The sequence below is a fragment of the Leptodactylus fuscus genome, chromosome 3 (genome assembly GCF_031893055.1).
Source record: "Leptodactylus fuscus isolate aLepFus1 chromosome 3, aLepFus1.hap2, whole genome shotgun sequence".
NCBI classification, from domain to species: Eukaryota; Metazoa; Chordata; class Amphibia; order Anura; family Leptodactylidae; genus Leptodactylus; species Leptodactylus fuscus.
The window spans coordinates 78,724,687-78,746,679 of NC_134267.1; the positions used below are offsets into that span (position 1 = coordinate 78,724,687).

A 21,993-nucleotide genomic window follows, 5' to 3' on the forward strand; every position below is an offset into this window, starting at 1 on the left:
AGGGGTAAACTCCATACAATTCACTGGTGGTGTTCACAGCAAGCAGAAAAAGTCCATATACAATCAAAAAATAGAAGAAAACTGGGCACTCACCATTAGAAGAATGTGATCAAAATTCCAATCTTTATTGCAAAAATCCATGTTTAAAATACATACGGGAGGAGGCACGCCTGAGGAGGAAGAGCGACAGCTGTTTCATGTAGATAGCACTTTTTCAAATTCAGCAATCAGCTGAGCTTGACCCGTTCACACAGAGTAAACGTGTGTGTATTTTGGCAAAATACACGTGTAAAATATACACGTGTAAAAATAAGACTCCCATTGACTTTAATGACATTTTTTACACGTATAAAAAACACGTCAAAATACACAACAAAATACACGTCAAAATACACATGTAAAATGTCATTGAAGTCAATGGGAGTCTTATTTTTATACATGTATTTTTTACACGTGTATTTTGCCAAAATACACGCACATTTACTCCGTGTGAACGGGCCCAAAAAGTGCTATCTGCATGAAACAGCTGTCGCTCTTCCTCCACAGGCGTGCCTCCTCCCGTATGTATTTTAAACATGGATTTTTTAAATAAAATTTGGAATTTTTATCACATTCTTCTAATGGTGAGTGCCAGGTTTTCTTCTATTTTTGGATTGTATAACACACTGACTGTGCAAACTGTCGGCTGCAGGGGGCATAAGGTAGAGTTTCTAGACATGTTCTTTGCAGAGAGGGAGTGTATAAGCTGTAACATCTTCTGTGGTCAGCGTTAGCTTTATTTATAGAAGTGCTACCTTCTATTGTAAAACTTTGTTTCGACTGTGGTGTAAATGAGGCAATTTATGCAAAGAAATCCCCTATATTTATATTATTGGTAAATGTCAGTCTATAATAAATGAGTTATGCTTAGTTGAAAGAGTGAAAATTGTCAGATTTAGTATTTAAAACCACATATTCAGTAGCATAGGTAGCGCCTTCCATGGGGCCCGCGATCCTAGGGGGCCTGGTGGGCTCATGCTTTATTTTTATAGGGATCGCAATGTCCTTTTTTTTTTCCTTTCATTTAAGTATGTCTTTGTAGAATTGGAGGAAATCAACACAAATATGGGGAGATCATACAAACTCCTTGAAGATGTTGTACCTGGTGAGATTTGAACCGAGGACTCTAGTACTGCAAGGCTGCAGTGCTAACCACTGAGCCACCATGTTGTCCCCGCTTTTAATTTTTTTTATTTTTTTTTAACTCCTAGCAGGTAATGGGCCATATTTACTTACTGATCCCTGTTTGGTCATTTTAGCTTCCCCATCAGTCCTGCATAATGCATTGTGCATTCCAGCGACATGATATGGGACACCTGGTGGGAAGAAGGGGAAGTGGAGGTGACCATGAGCAGGATTGGGATCAGTAAGTGACTAACCCCATCAAATACTGCTATCATTATACTCAAGGGTTTCTTTAGACTTCCAAGATTGAAGGCCAAGGGGTGGTGAATGATTTAAAAAAAAACAAAAAAAAAAAAAAACAGTGTTACTTACCTCTCCCGGGCTCCGGTGCAAGTCCATGCAGTCTTTGGGTCTCTGTTCTGATACATGATGAGTCAGGCCGGCGTCACGATGCAAAATGATGCTGGTGTAATCTAGTCTGTGACGTCATTGAAGGGGGGCCAAAAATAGCAAGTAGTTGCAATGGAGTCCAGGAGAGGAGGGAAGCACTTTTCTCTCTGCATATTTCATGCAGAAACTGAACGGAAACCACACGGACCCCAGTTATAGTCTATGGAGTCAGAGAGTTTTCTGAGATAACCGCTTTTTATGCATATAGGTTTTTGTTCAGGGGGTCCCAAGCAGTATGGAATACCAAACGCAGATGTGAATCGGGCCTTAGGTATCACTACTCCTGAAAACGTTTGAACTCTAAAAATATTTATCATATACAGTGAACACTGTAAAAAAAAATCACAAACCGAACAAAGACTAAGGTGGGAAGGAGTTAATTACCTTGTGCTAAGGAATTATATATTTATATATTCCACAGGTGCTACCATCATGGTTCCTACACTTTTAAGCTGAGGCCTGACATTACAGAAACACAGCTTTTTTTTGCTTTTTTTTTATTAATGTAGATTGTGAGTCCCACATAGGGCTCACAATGTACATTTTTTTCCTATCAGTATGTATTTTTTTTTGAATATGGAATGGAAATCCATGCAAACACAGGGAGAACATACAAACTCCTTGCAGATGGTTTTTTTGCCCTTGGCGGGATTTGAACACCAGGATCCAGTGCTGCAGTGCTAACCCACCGAGCCACCGTGTAGCCCCCAGAAACGCAGCTTTTTCTCAGGCTCAATCACACTTAACCGTTAAGTACCATCATGGTTTCTAGCATAATAATATGTCTTTAGTAGTAGTGTATGATAGACACCATGACAGTACTTAAAGAGGACCTTTCACCATATCTGGGCACATGCAGTGTTATATACTGCCAGAAAGCTGACAGTGCGCTGAATTCAGCGCACTGTCGGCTTTCCCGATCCGTGCCCAGTGTAAAGCGCTATCGGTCCCGGTACCGTAGCGCTTTACAGTCAGAAGGGCGTTTCTGACCATTAGCCAGAGACGTCCTTCTGCCTCGCGGCGCCAATCGCGCTGTGCTGTGGAGCCGGGAGGAACTCCCCCTCCCTCTCCTGCTAATGCTCGTCTACGGACAAGCTGTGTGAGCAGAGGGAGGGGGCGTTCCTCCCGGCTCCACAGCACAGCGCGATTGGCGCCGCGAGGCAGAAGGACGTCTCTGGCTAATGGTCAGAAACGCCCTTCTGACCATAGAAGAGCTACGGTACCGGGCCGTAAGCTCTTCACACCGGGCACAGATCGGGAAAGCCGACAGTGCGCTGAATTCAGCGCACTGTCAGCTTTCTGGCAGTATATAGAACTGCCTGTGCCCGGATATGGTGAAAGGTCCTCTTTAAGGGTTAAACTAACTAAAAGCACATGTAAAGTTAGAGGTGTGCATTTCTTAAGTACGACTGAGCACCTGCTGTCTTTATTGATATGACTTAGTGCTCCTCCATTTATTGAACATTTGCACACAAACGGTAGTATATGTAATCTATTTCCTACTGAATAGGACCCACAGGTTCATTTCAGTAGTGTACAGTATAATGAGTATATTGACTGCTGGAGTTTGCAGACCCCATAGATGGCTGCAGTTTTAACCCTTTTGATGAGTGAAGGAAAGGAAGAGCATTATTTCCTGTCCTTGTAGGTGTTAGACGAGGAGGTGTACATGACCTACACACCTCGGCTAGATTTAAAATTTTAATTCTGCAGGGTGTTAATGCTTAATGAAGGCTATTACAGTGAAAGAAGGTTATGGCGGCTTGTGACACTCCTCTTCCTCATGGCACCTGTGGTCTTCCTTGTAGGTGCAAACATTTAGATATTTGCATAGACTCTCACTTAATCGAATGGGTAATCAATGTGAGAATTGGGTAAAATGCTGAATTCACCAATCACAAAAGACAGAGACCAAGATCAAAGGGAACCCTGCACCAATCCTGTCAGTCACTGCAGGGCAATTGCTATCCTCTCTAGTATGTTAGTGTGAATATAGCCTCAGTAGACCTCAGTGCTTCAGGAGGAATTAGTCTGGTCACTGCACTGTGCAATCTGACAACCATGAGTAGCAGTGGCTCTGAAAACTTTCCAAAAAGTTTACCATGCAGGACTGATCATCTACTTACAGCGGTAGAAAATGAGCTTCAAGCCGGTAGTGAGAAAGGAGATCCTACAGAAAGGGAACTTAAAGTTACCTTGGAAGAAACCGAGTTATGGAAACGTTTCAAAGACCTGACAAATGAAATGATAGTCACCAAAAATGGCAGGTAAGTCTATACTACAAGGGCCTGTATATACCATTGCTAAACAACATAAGATTTCTGAACATAAACCTAAGATTTAGCAAGTTGCTTACCTTTGCCTGTTACCTGGTTTAGAGTATTCCATAAAGTTATATAATATGTCCTACATGTATATATCCTCCTATAAGGATTAAGACATTAGCAGAGGGAGTAGTTGCCCATTTATATACTGCTCCTCTAATGTTAAATGTTCATTTTAAAGACCTGCCACTAATCTGCATTCCCTCTAAGAACTGCATTCTGGAAATGATAGAGTTAAAACTTAATATACCTGCATATGGGTGGATCTGATTTTAGGCTTGTTGACCTTATTAGCTTTAACTTTTTTTTCCTTTCCAGAGTGCCCAGCTTAGTGGGGTCACTGCTGCTAATGCCAGGTGACACCTTCTAAATTGTAGATGACCACTACTTCCTTCTAAATGCTGATATTGGGATTGTCAATACATTATATAATATTGCTATTCAATAATATTTAATGTACAAAGTAAAGGTAGTTATCAAATAGACAAATCAATTGCTAAATATCTTAAGAGGCCAGGTATTAGATAACTAGTTAGGTTTTTCTAACTTATTATAATATAGAAAGATATGGAAAACCCTGTACTTGTAATAGTTAGAGACGGTATAATTCTAGTGGAGAATACATTTCCATGGTGGCTCAGTGGTTAGCATTGCAGCCTTGCAGCGCTGGAGTCCTGGTGTTCAAATCCTGCCAAGGGCAAAAAACCCCAAAAACCATCTGCAAGGAGTTTGTATGTTCTCCCTGTGTTTGCGTGGATTCCCATCCCCTATTCCAAAGACATACTGATAGGGAAAAAAATGTGTACATTGTGAGCTCTATGTGGGGCTCACAATCTACATTTAAAAAAATAAAATAAAATACTTTTCCATTGACAAATGGGTGGCCTAGAAAAATTAAATCTTTAATTGTAGGTGGCTTTTCTTAGTCTTTCACTTAGCAGAATTTGGTATAAAAGAGTGTTACTCTTTTTCTATACCCCTGTAGGCTGGGGCCACACATTGGGAATAACCGGCGTTTTGGCCACAACGGAAACTCCCAAAATGCCGTATATAACAGTATCTGCAAAGTGGATGGAATTCTGGCTAATCCCCTCAATACATTGCAGAAAAAACTGTGCAGCAGAAATGCTGTGATTTCAAAAACAGGTTGTTTTTTTTTGTTAGTAAACTGCAGCATGTCAATTATACCTACAGAAATTCTGGAGGTCTCCGTAGAAATATAATAGTGACAGAAGGTCCACAGAAGAAAACTCTGCAGACTTTCTGTGAAAAGTGATGCAGAAAAAACCTTGAGGGAGCCTTCACACAGTAAACGCTCCACTCATTCTGAACGCAAAACTCATTCAGCATGAGTGGCGTTAAAACAGATCCCATTGATTTCTATGGGTGCCGGCATACGAACGCTACCCATTGAAATCAATGGGACTTTTTTTTGGCTATTGCTTTCAATGTGATACGCGCATATCACATTGAAAGCAGTAGGTAAAAGTCTCCCATTGATTTCAATGGGAAGTGCGCATATGCCGGCACCCATAGAAATCAATGGGATCTGTTTTAACGCCGCTCATTCTGAACGAGTTTTAAGTTCAGAATGAGCGGAGCGTTTACTCTGTGTGAAGGCTCCCTGATGTGTTTCTGGTGCTGTCTTTTCCGCAGCACTTTTTGGCTGCAGCTTGCTACGTGAGACCCTGGCCATAATGTGAAATGCTGTATTTCATTATTTGATAAATGTTCAGTTTTTATAGATGACAAGTTATTTTGCACAATGCAAATATTAAGATCTGTACTATCAGGATGTGTTCACATGTTCAGGTTTCATCTTTAAATCCAAAACCAGAGTTGAAAATAAAAAGCCGTATGTGTTCTTCATAAAGTTCCTTCTAGCAGCAGGACTGCAAGTGAGATTTACTTGCAGTAATGAATAGCTACGTTTCACCTGTAGTCAGATGGCCATTACATTGAATACTTTGGATTTTCTTTTGTTACCATGTAATTGAAATGAAGAGAATGTCTGGGGTCCCATGTTGCAAAGATGAAGCAGTTTACATTACTTGCAAAGTGGTTGGGATTCTGGCTAATAGCATACACACATTGCTGAAAAAACCCTTAGGATCAATGCACACAGAGTTCTTGTGCGCTGATTTTGATGCTGAATCCGCGTCAGAATCTGCATGGAAAAATGCTTCCCCACAGAGTTCTATGGATTCTGCTTGCATTTTTTTTTTTTTTTTTTTTTTTTTTTTTTTCTACTAACGGAATTTTTCCACAACCGGGAAAAAAAAAAGCTTCCTTCAGGCGGATTCCGCCTGCAAAAACCAACGCAGTCAATGGGCTATGGAAAATCGCGAGATGTAAAATGCGTCAAAAACGCATTGCGCCAAAATGGTTAAAAAAAAGCGAAGCGTTTTCTTCCGCATGGAAAAATTCCACGTCAAAATCGATGCACGAAAACTGTGTGCATTGACCCTAAGTGGAAAAGCTGCATTTTCAAAACCGCTTGCCTTTTAAAAATCTCAGCATGTCACTATATCTACAGAATCGCTGTCGATTTCCGTCAATGTATAATGGGGTCAGAAAGTCTGCAGAGTAAATCTCTGCAAAAATGCAACTAAAGCGATGCAGAAAAACATGTGATGCGTTTGTCACACTTTTTTTTTTTTTTTTTTTTTTTTTTTCTCCACAGCATTTGTTTTGCTGCACTTTGCTATATGGGGCCTTAGCCTAACATGCTACACTCACTGCAGTTGAAAGCCTAGGTTAAGACCCCACGTTGGTGTTTCTTTTTGTTTTGTTTTTTTACTTACCGATTTTGAAGTGTTTTTTGTTTTTTGGGGATTTTTTTTTTAAGCCACACATGTTGGTTTAACAGATAAATGCATACTCTTATATTTCCCATTCCTTTCCAATTTTTACTTTGGCTCAAAAAACTGCAGCAAAATCTGCACAACTTGGGGCTTTATTAGCCTTCCAACCTTTATGACCTACAATTTTTAACATTGCTAAAAAAAAAAAAAAAAAATTATAACAGAACAATTTGACCACATATTACAATGTGCACACTTGTTAATTGCCCAGTAAGCAGAAACAACAATATAATTAATAACATTTCATACACATTAGAAACCTTTCTGGACATGCTTGTATTCCTATGTACATAACAGTTTTTAAATTTGTAGATAATGAAAAGTTAAACATTTTTGCAAATATAAGTAAACATTTTGCAGAGTTTTTAAAGATTTTCTCTAAATATCTTGTGGTCACAGTCTGTTATCTTGATTGGTTGCCAGTGGATACGACCCTGAATGCAGGATCTTTCTAAGGGTGCATTCACACTACTGATACGCTGCCTGATTCTGAACGTTAAAACACGTTCAGAATCAGCGTGTATAAAGCAGTTCCCATTCATTTCAATGGGAGCCGGCATACGAGCGCACCCCATTGAAATGAATGGGAAGTGCTCGCGTGTACGGCTCGGAATGAGCAGAGCTAGCCGTGAGCTAAACATGCACCCTAAGGTTAGAAAACCAGCCATGATTTCCTTCTTGTGGCCGGGGATATCTTCTGATACATGTAGTGTCCCTGTCTGATAATCCGGCTACAATAAGGACATCATGGCTGGGTTCCTGACAAGCCTCAGACCATAGAAAGTTTTAGTGCTCATATCCATTGGCAACCGATCAAGATAAGACTGTCACCACTAAGAAAGTTAGAGAAAATCTTTAAAACTCTGCAGAATTTTTAACTACTTATATTTGCAAAAATGTTTAAGTTTTAGTTATCTACAAATATAGATGATTATGTACATGGGAATACACCTTTAAGGAATGGAATAATTGGAGACTTACTAACACATTTCATGTACTTGCCTCTATATTATACAGTCACTCTCACACGTTATTGTCTCTCTTTAGGAGAATGTTTCCTGTTTTAAAAATAAGTGTCGCTGGTCTAGACCCAAATGCCATGTACTCCTTCTTGATGGATTTTGTAACCGCTGATAACAACCGATGGAAATATGTGAATGGAGAGTGGGTGCCAGGTGGCAAACCAGAGCCACAGGCTCCAAGTTGCGTTTATATTCACCCAGACTCGCCCAACTTTGGAGCTCACTGGATGAAAGCTCCGGTATCCTTCAGCAAGGTTAAATTGACCAATAAAATGAATGGAGAAGGACAGGTAATATTTAGATTTCAAGTATATATGGTTCTTACTAATTTCATAGACAGAAAGCTGCTAAAAGAAATGCGTAGTTGATACTATGAATGAAAGCTAGATGTTTTAAAGGTACTTGTATACTTTTTTTGCATATCATGTTTTTTTATTTTATAGTTTAGATTACGAGTGCAGTAATTTCTTCATTAATATAATGGTATTCTTCACGTGATAACACCTGGTCATTACAAGGTTAAAGTAAAATCATGTCGGATTAAATATGGAGGCTATCCATACAAATCATCACACTGCCTGGTGAATGACCTTCTACATCACTGCATGGAAAGTGGATCATGCCGGCTATGTAAGGCTCCTTTAAAAAAATATGGGAAACAGTAGTTTAATATGTAAAATAAGATGTGTAGAAAAGCGAGGACACAGTGGGGAAGATATATATTAGAATATTTATGCCAGTTTTCTATATATTTCTGAAGCCAACTCACAACCTGTGAGGCAGGTTACCCCCATAAACTTTAGTCATCATCTTATTGATACAGCAAAATACTGTATATCTTTAGTAAACTTCCATATATCAATGAATCATCTTTGTTAAAAGTAAAAAATAAGTTTAAAATCTTATACAAGCATATAAATAAAAAAATACATAGACCAAATGCAATCAAAATGCTACACATGAATGTATAAAATATATGGGCAAAAAATGTACAACTGTAGAAAAACAAATAACATCCAAATTCTCTTAATGGTAGATACAGAGTAGACAGGAAAGGAACTGCAGCCTCCATGTGTTCTACATGAGCTTTCTCATGGGATTATATGTGAAAAGCGCATACAAAACATATTGGGACTGCGATTGCTTTCCTAGCTGGTCTATATTATGTATGGACACTGGATATTCTTGTGTTACACATTTTTGCTCATATGTTTATACACTATTTTGATGTATTTCGGTTACGTTTGGTCTCTACTCATTATATTTATTAGGTCTCTTTTGTTTTGTTTTTTGATTCTTATTTCCAATTAAACACTTTTTTTTTTTTTTTTTTTCTTCATTATTTATAAGCTTTGATAAAGATACATGACTTTGTAAATATGTTCTTGGTGTTATACTTTTTGAAGAGCAGCATTTTATTGATATAAATAATCCATCCTTTGGGAAAGTACCTTGATATATGACAATGTCTTCCATTTTTATTTCAGATTATGTTGAACTCATTGCACAAATATGAGCCTAGAATTCATATAGTACGTGTTGGGGGACCACAGAAAATGATCACCAGTCACTCATTTCCAGAAACACAATTTATAGCTGTGACAGCTTACCAGAATGAAGAGGTGCGTGCATATATCTATATCATATATATATATATATATATATATATATATATATATATATATATATATATATATTTAATTTAATCACTGAATTAAATTTTGTATTGACTAATTGCTTATTTTTATCATGTGACACAGATTTATTTTAGCATCTATCAATGTTGATATTTTTCCATAAAATTACTTATGGGTAGCTAGCGTTACTGTAAGGGGTCGTTCACGCTACAATTGGTGACCCTCAGTGTTGTCACAAATCTAAGGATTTCAATGGGATTTTATCTGGTGTCCATTAACGTCAGGTTATAGTGTGTGTGTGTGTTTTTTTTTTTTTTTCCATGCTCAAAGCAGAAAGAGGAAAAAAAAAAAAAAATGGACGGTATTAAAACACACTAACTGATGCTAATTAACATCAGTTAGTGGCCATTTGTCTGTTATGATAGGTGTCCGTCTTTGTTTTTTGTTTTTTAATGGACAGTATCAGAATGGACATCCAACGGTAGTGTAAACCTACCCTTAGTACTTCAGGTATTTGTAAAAACATTTCTTTTTCTTATGTAAATAGGTTAAATCTTAAACAGTTAAACTAACAGCTATCTGTGTGGACATATCTTTACCAGCCATTAAAAAAAAAAAAAAAAAAAAAATCATGAGTAAGCCATAGAAATTACTCAGTTTTTCATTCTGAGTTTGAGAAGCAACACCCCTAAATCCTCACCTACTTCTGAAAAATCACACAAGTGTGCTGGAAAATCTGACATCTGGCCATAACAATTTTTCCACCAATGAGGTCTATTTAGTAGTCCTCTTCTCATTTGAGATGTCACATTGTTAAATACTCATCCATCCCATTTTCTTTTTTTTTTTTTTTTTTCTCTCTCCAATGTTCAGAATTTACTGCTTTGGGAATTTTCTCTTAAAAGGGTTGTCTGAGATAAATATGGCTGCTGTCTCCCTGAAACAGTTACCGCTTTTGTACAGCTGTGCCTCAAACTGCAATTCCAGTTTGGCCCTTCCCACTAAGTGGCCTCACACAAGGCCATCACGGTCCAGGTGCCATGACTGTCATGCTAGATTAATAAACCATTTTTATTTCATCATATTTGGAGGACTATGGCACAAATCTACTACCACAGAGCCCCAATTCAAGGTTGTCAACCAGGGGCGTTACTACTGGGGTAGCAGTCGGTAACCGGCCCTACTTACTTACTGATCCTGGCCCCTGCCAGGATCACTAAGTGACACCCCAGGCCCCACAAGCACTATTAGGGAGCCTTCACACAGAGTATACGCTCCGCTCATTCTAAGCGTAAAAACCAGCTCCCATTAATTTCTATGGGTGCCAGCATACGTGCGCTCCCCATTGAAATCAATGGGAGGCTTTTTTCCCTATTGCTTTTAATGTGATACGCGTGTATCACTTTTCTGGCCCTTAATGTGAGCCCTTCCAAATTAAGTTAGAGGCCCTTAAGCTGAGCTACCAGCAGAGATTGAGGCCCTTCAGGTGACTTCAGCCTTTTACCTGCAGAGTTTTAGGCCCTTTAATTTAGTTCAGCCTTGCACCAGCAAAGATTTAGTTTTTGCCCTTGGAGTGAGTAGAGCCTTTAAAAAGCAGTGTTTTTGGCCCTTGGAGTGAGTTGAGCCTCTAACTAGCAGAGTTTGGGGAATCTGGGTGGATTGAGACTAGTAGGAGCAGAATTGTGCAAATTGTGCACACACATGAAACTTCATGTCGGGGTGCTTGACACCATTGGACATGAAATTCAAGGGGGGGAGCGAATACTTTTGCAAGGCACTGTACATACATTGAATTTATTGCTGCCATGTGAAGTTTGTTATTCATTGTCATGTGACTATAGCGTAACACACATTCCCTGTCATACCAGCAGCACAATGTAGGGTATTTCTGCCCCTGTGTGTACGTAGGACAGGTGGAATTTTTAATCAGCAATTAATTATGCATGAATAGGCCCTACAAGAGGACACAGAGATCTTCCCCTGCGTGGTTTGTTTTTTGTTTTTCCTCCTCCTTCTGCCTGTGGGGCAGAAGTTAGAGGTTAGCACCTGGGGTCTGGGCTTTTCTCTATCTGTCGGTTGAGGTTCTATTTTACCTGGCCTCTGGCCTGGTCCTCATTCTGGTCAGTGGTGATCCCATGCCGGTGCTTGCAGTCTGGTGCCCGGGGCCGTGCGTTTCGGCTCGGCTGCTCCTCCTGCTGGGGCACGGCCTAGTCCGGGAGAAGTGGCTTGGTCCAGCCGCGTGCTTGTGGCCTAGTTCCGGCGCGGCCTTGTTCCAGCCGCATGCTCACGGTAGTTCCAGCGTGGCCTATTTCCGGTGGCATGCTTGCAGCCTAGTTATGGCGGCTTTCTTACAGAGGCAGAGCTTGACCTGCTTGTAGCAGCGTGGCCTAGTTCCAGCCCTAGCCAGCCTGATGGAAACAGAATGGAAGCATGCGGAAAGAGCTCACCTAGCCTCCAGAGTGTTTAGAACCCTGTATCCCATTTCCTCATCCCAGCTGGATCGATGGGGCCCTCCACCTAAAGTGGACATGGCCATGGTGAAGCTCTCCCACCGTACAGTGGTGCCTCTGAAGGATGGCTCTAACTTGCAAGACCTGCTGGACCGACACATGGACGGGACCCTCAGGAAATGTTGTTCGGCCTGCTCTGCGCAAGCTTTGGTGGCCATAGCCTCCACCGTTGTGGCAGACAGTCTTTGTTCCCGGGTTCAACAACTGGAACGGGATATCGATTCCGGGGTCCCTAGGGATGATATTTTATCATCAATGTCCTCCCTGTTTACAGCTGCTAATTATTTGGGTGAGGCCTCCCGTCAACAGTTGAAGGTAGCTTCTAAAGGCATGACATTATCTACTGCCACCCGAAGACCCCTTTGGCTTAGACCCTGGAAGGCGGACACAGCCTCGAAGTTTGCCTTGTGTGCCCTTCCATTTGAGCCTAGCAGGCTTTTTGGGCATGGCCTGGATGATTTGATGTAGGGTCTTGTGGACACCAAAGGCAAATCGTTGCCTCGAGAGAAATATGGGAGCCCTCTGGAAGAGGTCGTGGCTCTTTTCGTCCCAGGCCACAGCCAGGTAGGCGCTCAAGATACCGCCCGAGAGGCATCGACCAACATTCCTGTGGGATGTCGCCTCTCCCATTTTCTTCCTGCGTGGCAAACATCTATTCAAGACCCCTGGGAACTTCAAGTCATCGAGAGGTTACGCCATCAAATTTTCTCAGCCACGTCTCGACCGCTTTGTGTCAACTTGCCCTCTGCTCGACAGTCCATCTTGGAGAACTCCATTCTGGAGTATATTCAGAAACGCGCCTTGGAAAAGGTCCCTCCTTCAGAGGAAGGAGTTGGGGGGTCTACTCTCCAGTTTTTCTGGTGCCAAAAGCATTAGGAGGCTGGTGGATGATGACAGATTTGAGATACCTAAATCGCTTCATAAAGAAAAAGCGGTTCAGGATGGAGTCTGTGGATTTGGTAAACTCGTTTCTCCAGCAGGGCGAGGTGATGGTCACTCTAAATCTCAAAGATGCCTACTTGCATGTACCCATTTTTTTTCAACCATACTGGAAGTCACTATTGCCATACAGGATTGCCATCTAGATCTCCGGTCACAGGGAGCATTACCAGTTTGCCGCTCTACCCTTCAGCATTTCCTTTGCCCCTCACATCTTTACCAAGGTGGTGGCTCCCGTTGCCGCCACCCTCAGACTTCAAGGTCTGTTCGTAGTTCCCTACTTGGACGACTGGCTCATAAAGGCTCAGTCAATCCCAGTCCTCCAACGTCATCTTCAGATAGCCAGCTCCTTTCTCCTAAGATGGCTAATCAATTGGGAGAAATCCAAGGTGGTACCATCTACCCAAAAAAGTTTCTCGGATTCCTTCTAGACTCGGAGGCTCTGCAGATCTCGTTATCCATCCCAAGGAGACAGAGAATAGAAACAGCGACTCGTTTCCTCTGCAGAACTCGGCGGGTGTCCATCAGAACCACCATGAGTCCTTGGCCTAATGTCTTCCTCGGCCAAGGCGATCCCTTGGGCTTTATGGCATTTGCGTCCTCTTCAGATGAAAGTGTTGAGCGCCTGGGACAGGTCTCCACAGGAACTGCACAAGAGCTGCCTTTCTCTCAGTACCTGTCTTTCCCTCAGATGGTGGATACACTTGAAAGACGAAGGTCCTTAGTCTAAACAGTTTGGACTCTGTTGACAATGGATGCATCCCAAACTGGATGGGGGAGCCCATTTGGATGAGAGGACTGTTCAAGGTCCATGGCGCAGACTGGAAGTAGAATCTTCCAACTAGAGGGAACTCAAGGCAATATACCTGGCACTGCTACACTTTGCCCTTTATCTCAGGGGGAAAGCTGTCAGTGTTGTACCTGAACAAGCAGGGAGGAACCAGGTCCAGTCTTATCCTGAATATTGCAAATTTGATCTTTTCCTGGGCAGAAAGGAACCTGCCCAGCTATCCGCTGTTCACATCAAGGGCTCTTTGAACATAGCAGCGGATCGGTTGAGTCACGGTATTACCATATCAGAAGACTGGTCAATCAATCCAGAGGTATTCCAACAAATTGTCCGGAGGTGGGGCCGTCCAGATGTGAACCTTATGGCAACCCGACTCAACCCCAAGGTAGAGAAGTTCTGCTCTCTGTATCAGGAAGACAATCCCTTGGAGGTTCATAACAAATTACACTTAGCATAAAACATAACCTTTAATATAGTCAGCTAAAAACATTGAACAATGTAGCTAGGGCTAAATAAAACAAATAACTCAAACACATAAGGACACTATAAAGGTGTTTCTTTCCTGCAATGTCCCTACTGTTATATACCAAAGATATAATCGGGTAGTTGAGCTTTGGGGAATAATGTCATCAACTTTGCAGGTACTGGTTTACGCTAATAGTGCGTCCCAACATTAATAACCTGACTAATGCCGTTGGTGTATAAGGTAAATACCCCTTATCCCCTGCTCTAATATCATTTAAACTGCCCTAGAGCGTCCGCTCATTTACACAGTTCTCTTGACACTTAAGCACATTGGCTGTGTCCCTGCCTGTTTAGATAGTAAGCCGTTGTTAGGCAATCAGGGTTCACACTAAATGTGCATCTTTAGTAACTACTCTCTCTACGCGTTTCAAATACATATTCTCATCAGGAGAGGATAATAGTGTCCAATAAAATAATAAAAAAGATATTGCGGTTAAAACCGCATTTCCTGTTTCCCTGATGGTGGGAGCCAGTACTGAGTGTCAAAAAAAGTTTTTGGTTTTGTTTTGTTTTTTTGACACTCAGTACTGGCTCCCACCATCAGGGAACTGGGAAATGCGGTTTTAACCGCAATATCTTCTTTATTTTATTGGACACTATTATCCTCTCCTGATGAGAATATGTATTTGAAACGCGTAGAGAGAGTAGTTACTAAAGATGCACATTTAGTGTGAACCCTGATTGCCTAACAACGGCTTACTATCTAAACAGGCAGGGACACAGCCAATGTGCTTAAGTGTCAAGAGAACTGTGTAAATGAGCGGACGCTCTAGGGCAGTTTAAATGATATTAGAGCAGGGGATAAGGGGTATTTACCTTATACACCAACGGCATTAGTCAGGTTATTAATGTTGGGATGCACTATTGGCGTAAACCAGTACCTGCAAAGTTGATGACATTATTCCCCAAAGCTCAACTACCCTATTATATCTTTGGTATATAACAGTAGGGACATTGCAGGAAAGAAACACCTTTATAGTGTCCTTATGTGTTTGAGTTATTTGTTTTATTTAGCCCTAGCTACATTGTTCAATGTTTTTAGCTGACTATATTAAAGGTTATGTTTTGTTTTTGTTTTTAAATGTAGATTGTGAGCCCCACATAGAGCTCACAATGTACATTTTTCCCTATCAGTATGTCTTTTTTGGAATATGGGATGGAAATCCATGCAAACACGGGGAGAACATACAAACTCCTTGCAGATGGTTTTATGCCCTTGGCGGGATTTGAACACCAGGACTCCAGCACTGCAAGGCTGCAGTGCTAACCACTCAGCCACCGTGTGGCCCCACCACTAAAGGTTATGTTTTATGCTAAGTGTAATTTGTTATGAAAAATTGTAGCAGTCAGTGCCCATTGAGATTGAGCCCTTGGAGGTTCAGGCTGGTATACATATTCCCTTCATACCCAAGTTATTGATGAAGATAAGACAGGACCTAGTCCAGGCGATTGCCATAATTCTGTTCTGGCTGAAAAGGACTTGGTTTGCCCAGCTTCTACACATGAGTCAAGGCGTTTACTGGAGGCTTCCCCCTCTCCCAGACCTGGTCACTCAAGGAGGACAGAGGTGCCAGGATCTGGTGAGACTCAGCCTGGAGGTTGACCAGTCCCTATTCCTGAATAGTGGACTGTCAGAGGCCGTCCTGAAGACTCTTACCCATGCCAGGGCAGAATCTACCAACAGAAACTATCTCAGGATCTGGGAGACCTTCAAATCATGGTGGCTTGACGTTTTCCAATCCCTCTGTGGGATCAGTATTGGACTTCCTACAGGATGGCGTAGACAGAGGGCTAGCCCCTTCCACGCTGAAGGTACATGTGGCAGCCCTATACGCCTATCTGAGGAGGCTGTTGACGCAACATCCCTTGGTAAGTAGCTTTCTAAAGGGTGCTACGAAGATCAGACCTGCTGTTTCAGCTCTGGTTCAGCAGTGGGACCTTGGGACTGTCATTTCAGGGCTCTGCAACTCCCCATTTGAGCCTTTAGAGAAGCTGGACCTAAAGTCCTTGACTTGTAAAACTACCTTCCTTCTAGCCATCACGTTGGCTAAAAGGGTGGGGGAGCTCCAGGCCCTGTCATCTGAACAGCCTTACACCTCTTTCTTTGAAGATGGGGTGCAACTTTTTTTTCTTTTTTTTTTTTTTAAACCAGAGTTCAAGCCTAAGGTGCCTTCTCTGGCAAATTTGAATCCACTTATTTCTTTGCCAATTTTCTTTCCTTCTCCCTCCTCTCCTGGTGAGCTGAGACTTCATTCACTTGTCCTGGGTAGATGTCTTCGTATCTACCTAGAACATATAAGGTCTTTCAAGAGATCAGAGAACCTCCTGATTAACTTGGCTGGAAGTTTCAGAGGTCAGAAGGCCTCTTTCCTGTTGGGTTAGGGAAGCCATCAAGGTGGCTTTTTCCTCTCAGGGGTTTTCTCTTCCTGCTTGCCTCACAGCACACACCACGAGGGCAGTCTATTTTATTATACTTCTGTATTTGTCTCTGTGCCCTCTTATAGGGCCTAGTCATGCATAATTATTTAATTGTTGATTAAAAACTCCGCCTGTCCTACCAGCACAGAAATACTTTGTGCTGCTGTTATGACTAAGGGAAAACAGATTATCTACATAATCCACCATTTTGCAGATGGTATTAGTAGGTATGGTATTCTGTTGCACAAAATAATGACTGATATATTTAGTACCTGATTTGTTTTTCTGTTTTGTCCATCCCCCCTCCCCAGATAACAGCCTTAAAAATCAAGCATAATCCATTTGCCAAGGCTTTCCTTGATGCTAAAGAACGGTTAGTGTATATGACATTGCTACTCTGTGGTTTGCTATATTAACATAAATGAAATAAAGAACAATTAATTCTGCCTGTGTTTGGGATTTGACAGAAGCGATCACAAAGACTTCATTGAGGACGCAGATAACAACCAGCAATCTGGATATGCTCCATGTAGGTACTAATACTATCTTGTTAATATTGTAACTAGGGGCTGCTATTGAGAATGTCTTCAGAAATGTATTGTATTCCCATGAGTTTTGTTTCTGCTTTGTATTTCAGTGGGCAGTTGGCTTATCCCTGGTTCAAACTCACTGTGCACTTCTAGCAATCACCATTCTCAGTTTGGCACTCCATTATCTCTTCCCTCAGCTCATGGCTGTGAAAGATACACGACACTGAGAAATCACAGAGCATCACCCTATCCAAGTCCATATACACACAGAAATAACTCCCCTCGTGAGTACCAGTTTACATTCTTCTCGAATAGTTTGATGAAAAAACACTCAAACAAACAGCAGTATAATAGACTTATTTGTTGGAGAATAAGACTAGCAAAGAAATAGTGCATGCATGTGCTTGTAGTATTCACTGACGCCAGGTAGGGTTGAGGGATCGGAAAAGATCGGATTCCGATCGGCAGTCGAGTAAATTTCACGATCGGAATTCTGATTCCGATCTTTTCCGGTGGGATCGAGGCCAGAGGTTATCTCAAGATCGGCTCAACCCTATTCATGTATATATCACGAATAGGGTTGAGCGATCAGGATCGAGAAAGAGAGAGCAAATATCGGGATCGGCTGGAAAATGATCGGAAATCGGATTTTAAAATTGATCCTGAAATGTCAAGATCGGCTCAACCACAACAGGTTCACACGAGCGTTTGGCTTTCTGTTCTTCAGGTGTGCTTAGGGACCCATAGAACGGAAACCTAATCTGCTTAAAGAGGACCTTTCATCAGATCGGGCACAGGCAGTTTTATATACTGCTGGAAAGCTGACAGTGCGCTGAATTCAGCACACTGTCAGCTTTCCCAATCTGTGCCCGGTGTAAAGCGCTATTGGTACCATAGCGCTTTAGTGTCAGAAGGGCGTTTCTGACTGTTAGCCAGGAACGTCCTTCTGCCTCGCGGCGCCTATCGCGCTGTACTGTGGAGCGGGGAGGAACTCCCCCCTCCCGCTCCTGATAACACTCGTCTATGGACAAGCACTGTGAGCAGAGGGAGGGGGCGTTCCTCCCCGCTCCACAGTACAGCGCGATAGGCGCCGCGAGGCAGAAGGACGTTCCTGTCTAACAGTCAGAAACACCCTTCTGACACTAAAGCGCTACGGTACCGGGACCGATAGCGCTTTACACCGGGCACGGATCGGGAAAGCCGACAGTGTGCTGAATTCAGCGCACTGTCAGCTTTCCAGCAGTATATAAAACTGCATGTGCCCGATTTGATGAAAGGTCCTCTTTAAAAGCATTTCCCCGTGGAAACCCACAGACCCCATAAACTATAATGGGGTCTGCCAGGTTTTGACCTGAAAAATGTGGAGACTGAAACCCCCAAAGGCAGAGCGCTAGTGTGAACCTAGCCTGAGCTAGTAAATATGCTAGCAAGAAAGTGTGTTTTTTTTTTTTTTTTTTTTTTTTTTTGTCATGGATGACATTCTAATTTTATTTGTTTTGTTTTTTTTAAATACCATTTTCCAACAGCTAGTTACACAGAGAACTCAGCAGCATGTCTTCCAGTATTTCAGTCAAATGAGCACTGGCCTAGCTTACAAATGCAAACTCACAATGGAATGTTATCACTGAATCACACAAATGCCACTCCATCTAATTCCTGGTATGTATTGACATGGTAACCGTGCTGTAAATATTGGGGAAGCAGTGGTTGCAGCTGCCATAGGGCCCGGAAGATTAGGGGCCTATTTACTTACTTTATCCCTGCTCTTGCTCACGGCTGTCTGCGCTACCCTTTCTGTGCAAGCGGCTGTGAGCAGGAGTGGGGATCGGTAAATAAGGCCGAAGGCCCACAAACACTTCAATCTTTTCAGACTCCAGAGTATAACAATTGGACCGCCAGGGGAGGTGAGAGAACTAGAGATGAGCAAGTAGTATTCGATCGAGTAGGTATTCAAAATATTTGTACTCTATCGCATACTACTAGCTATTCGCAGTAAATATTCAATTCAGAACCAGCGTTGCTATACATTCGGCCAATCAACGCTGGTTCTGCAGCAGGCTCGTCCTTGCTAGTCGGGAGAGCTGACTTTATCCTCATAGGAATGCATTGATTGGCCAGTGTACAGCATTCGGCCAATCAACGCTGGTTCTGCCCGAGGCTCGTCCATGAGGAGGTGGAGTCTAAGATCGGACCACAGCAGTCTCCATTGTGGTCCGATATTAGACGCCACCTCCTCACAGACAAGCCTCCAGCAGAACCAGCGCTGATTGGCCGAATGCTGTACACCGGTCAATGCATTCCTATGACAAAAAAGTCAGTTCCCTCGTAACAGCAAACTACCAGCTCTCGTGACTAGCAAGGATGAGCCTGATGCAGAACCAGCATTGATTTGCCACAGGCTCGTCTTTGCTAGTCGGGAGAGCTGGCAGCTTGCGGTTATGAAGGAGCTTACTTTTTATCAGCACAACTGTAAGCGCTGTGCCGTTAAAGCGCACGGACCCCATAGACTATAATGGGGTCTGTGTGCTTTAACTGCACAGCGCTCCTCCTAAACACACTCCTCCTGCTACTCGTGAACTTGGTGACTCTCCTTTAGTTGAATAGTGGTTTCCCCTGAAACGATTATTTTTTTTCCCATAGAGTATAATGGGATTCGATATTCAATCGAGTAGTCGAATATTGACTCCTCAAAACGAATATCAAATCTCGAATATTTCACTGTTCGCTCATCTCTAGAGAGAATGTAAAAAATACACTTCACTCCCCGGCAGTCTGTGGACCTGTTTGTCCCAGACATATGGACCAGGCTGCTGTCATTTTGTGTCACCTGGCTCACATGACGTCTGGTCCGACATTTGATGGCCAAAAGTAGTGGGGAGGGTGCTGGAGCCAGGGAGAGGTAAGTAACATTATTTTATTTCTTGTATCCTCTCCTAGGTCTCTGATCATTATACTCTGGGGTCTGAAAAGTAAAGTATAATTGTTCATGGGTGGATCACAATGGGACATAATAGAAGGGGCCACTATGGAGCATAATACTGTGTGCAAGGTCTACTGTGGTGCATAATGGTGTGTGGGGGGGTATAATGGGTGCATGTCAAATGTTCACCTTGGGGCCCAGTCATTCCTAGTTATGCCACTGCATGTTAATAATATACAGTAGGTTTGACAGCTCTTACAGATTATAGTAAAATCATAAATTGCACCATGCCTTCATAAAATGCTTTTGTGGGCAACAATTTAGCAGATGCTGTCTTTTGTGGACAGAGCTATGTCAGAGCTCTTTATTTGCAGGAAAGCTGTAGTTTTTAAAGCCAAATTTTGGCATGTATGACTCTAACGTTTTGCTATTTACGGGGGGAGGCAAGGTAACAAAAATACATTAATTCGCGCTTTTTTTATTTTTCTCTCCCCCCCCCCCCCCCACAAGACAAATTTGAATCTGGGATTTGCAGATATTGACCCATTTGAGGGGTTAAGCCGCTGGAGTCTATAAAATGTTTTGTTTTTTTTTTTTTTTTAAAGACTCCATCGGCTAGTCCTGAGTCACAGCTGTAATCCAACCAGGACTCAGAAAATATGCCTCAAGCACAATTCTTGTGGCTCTGGCATGAAAGCGCTTTACTAATAGTGGCGAGTGTTAACTAAATGCTCAGCGCAACTTATTAGTGCGGAAAAAAGTTAAGGTGCTGAAATCCAATGTTCTACTATGGTGGATGGTGGCAATGAAGTAATATGTGTACAGTTATCTTATTTCTTTAGCCATCCTTAGGGTTAGTGCACACTGGGTTTTTTGGAATGGAACCTGAGGTTCATGATGGAAGGAACACAGGTCATAGTTAAAATTGGCAGGGGGCAACACGGTGGCTCAGTAGTTAGCACTGTAGCCTTGCAGCGCTGGAGTCCTGGGTTCAATCCCGCCAGGAACAATATCTGCAAGGAGTTTGTATGTTCTCCCCGTGTTAGCTTGGATTTCCTACCTAGAAATCTACAAAGACATACTGATAGGGGGAAAAAAAATGTACATGATGATCCCTATATGGGGCTCACGATCTACATGAAAAGAAAAAAAAATTGCCATTACTGTATTCACATGTCATGTATATTTTAATCTTCTTTTACAGCACATTAGTAAATAACTTTTCTCATTCCTTTTGCAGTCAGTATCCTAGTTTATGGTCTGTGAGTAACAGTACTATTGGATCATTAACACAGACAGGAGGGATAGCCAATAGTCTAGGATCTCAATACGCAAGAAGCTCTTCTGCTCACTATACCCCATACAATCAAATAGTTCCCTCACCCTCTCTGGGATCTCCTTTATATGAAGGTGGAAGCACGGACATGGAAGACAATCAGTATGATGTCTCTGCACATGACAGACTAGCGCCATCATGGGCACCAGTGACACCGCCCTCACTGTAAATGCAAAGGACTACTTATTGTATGGACACTGAAAATAATTCCTAATCGATGATTTTTATGAACATTTTACTATCCCTAACATGGTGAATCAAATTTTTAAAGCCAGTGCAAAAAGACGAGAGAGTATGTGCCAACTGCAAAGCTCAAGATCAGATGACATGTATGATGAACAAAATATCAAACTCCTAAACTGCTATTTTTTATAAACCTTAATTCTAGTTATGAATATACTTTAATTGCTTTGTTTCTTTTCAGATTACTCAGCTGTATTTTTTTGTAAATGCAGCCAAGACCTTTTATATCTAACAAGGCCAGATTTTCAATAGCCCTGAGGGAAAGACTCAACGCCGTATTATGTTTCATTCAGCAGTTATATGTATGCATATGTGTGTGAG

The 21,993-nt window shown here is 42.0% G+C and overlaps 1 protein-coding gene across 3 annotated transcripts; it reads left to right on the forward strand.

The window, feature by feature from the left end:
* Positions 1-3,672: 3,672 nt before the first annotated feature.
* Positions 3,673-21,598, forward strand: LOC142197514 (T-box transcription factor T-like). 3 transcript variants are annotated; one of them, XM_075267831.1, is made up of 8 exons: positions 3,673-3,881; positions 7,850-8,114; positions 9,312-9,446; positions 16,955-17,016; positions 17,111-17,172; positions 17,281-17,457; positions 18,700-18,832; positions 21,334-21,598. In XM_075267831.1, exons 1-8 carry the CDS (start codon positions 3,676-3,678, stop codon positions 21,596-21,598), a joined length of 1,305 nt encoding a protein of 434 aa, XP_075123932.1. In that variant the 5' UTR covers positions 3,673-3,675. The 3 variants fall into 3 exon arrangements, with proteins under 3 accessions (XP_075123932.1, XP_075123930.1, XP_075123931.1); XM_075267829.1 differs by having other exon boundaries at positions 3,676-3,881; positions 17,111-17,176; positions 17,288-17,457; XM_075267830.1 differs by lacking the exon at positions 17,281-17,457 and having other exon boundaries at positions 3,676-3,881.
* The last annotated feature ends 395 nt before the right edge of the window (positions 21,599-21,993 follow it).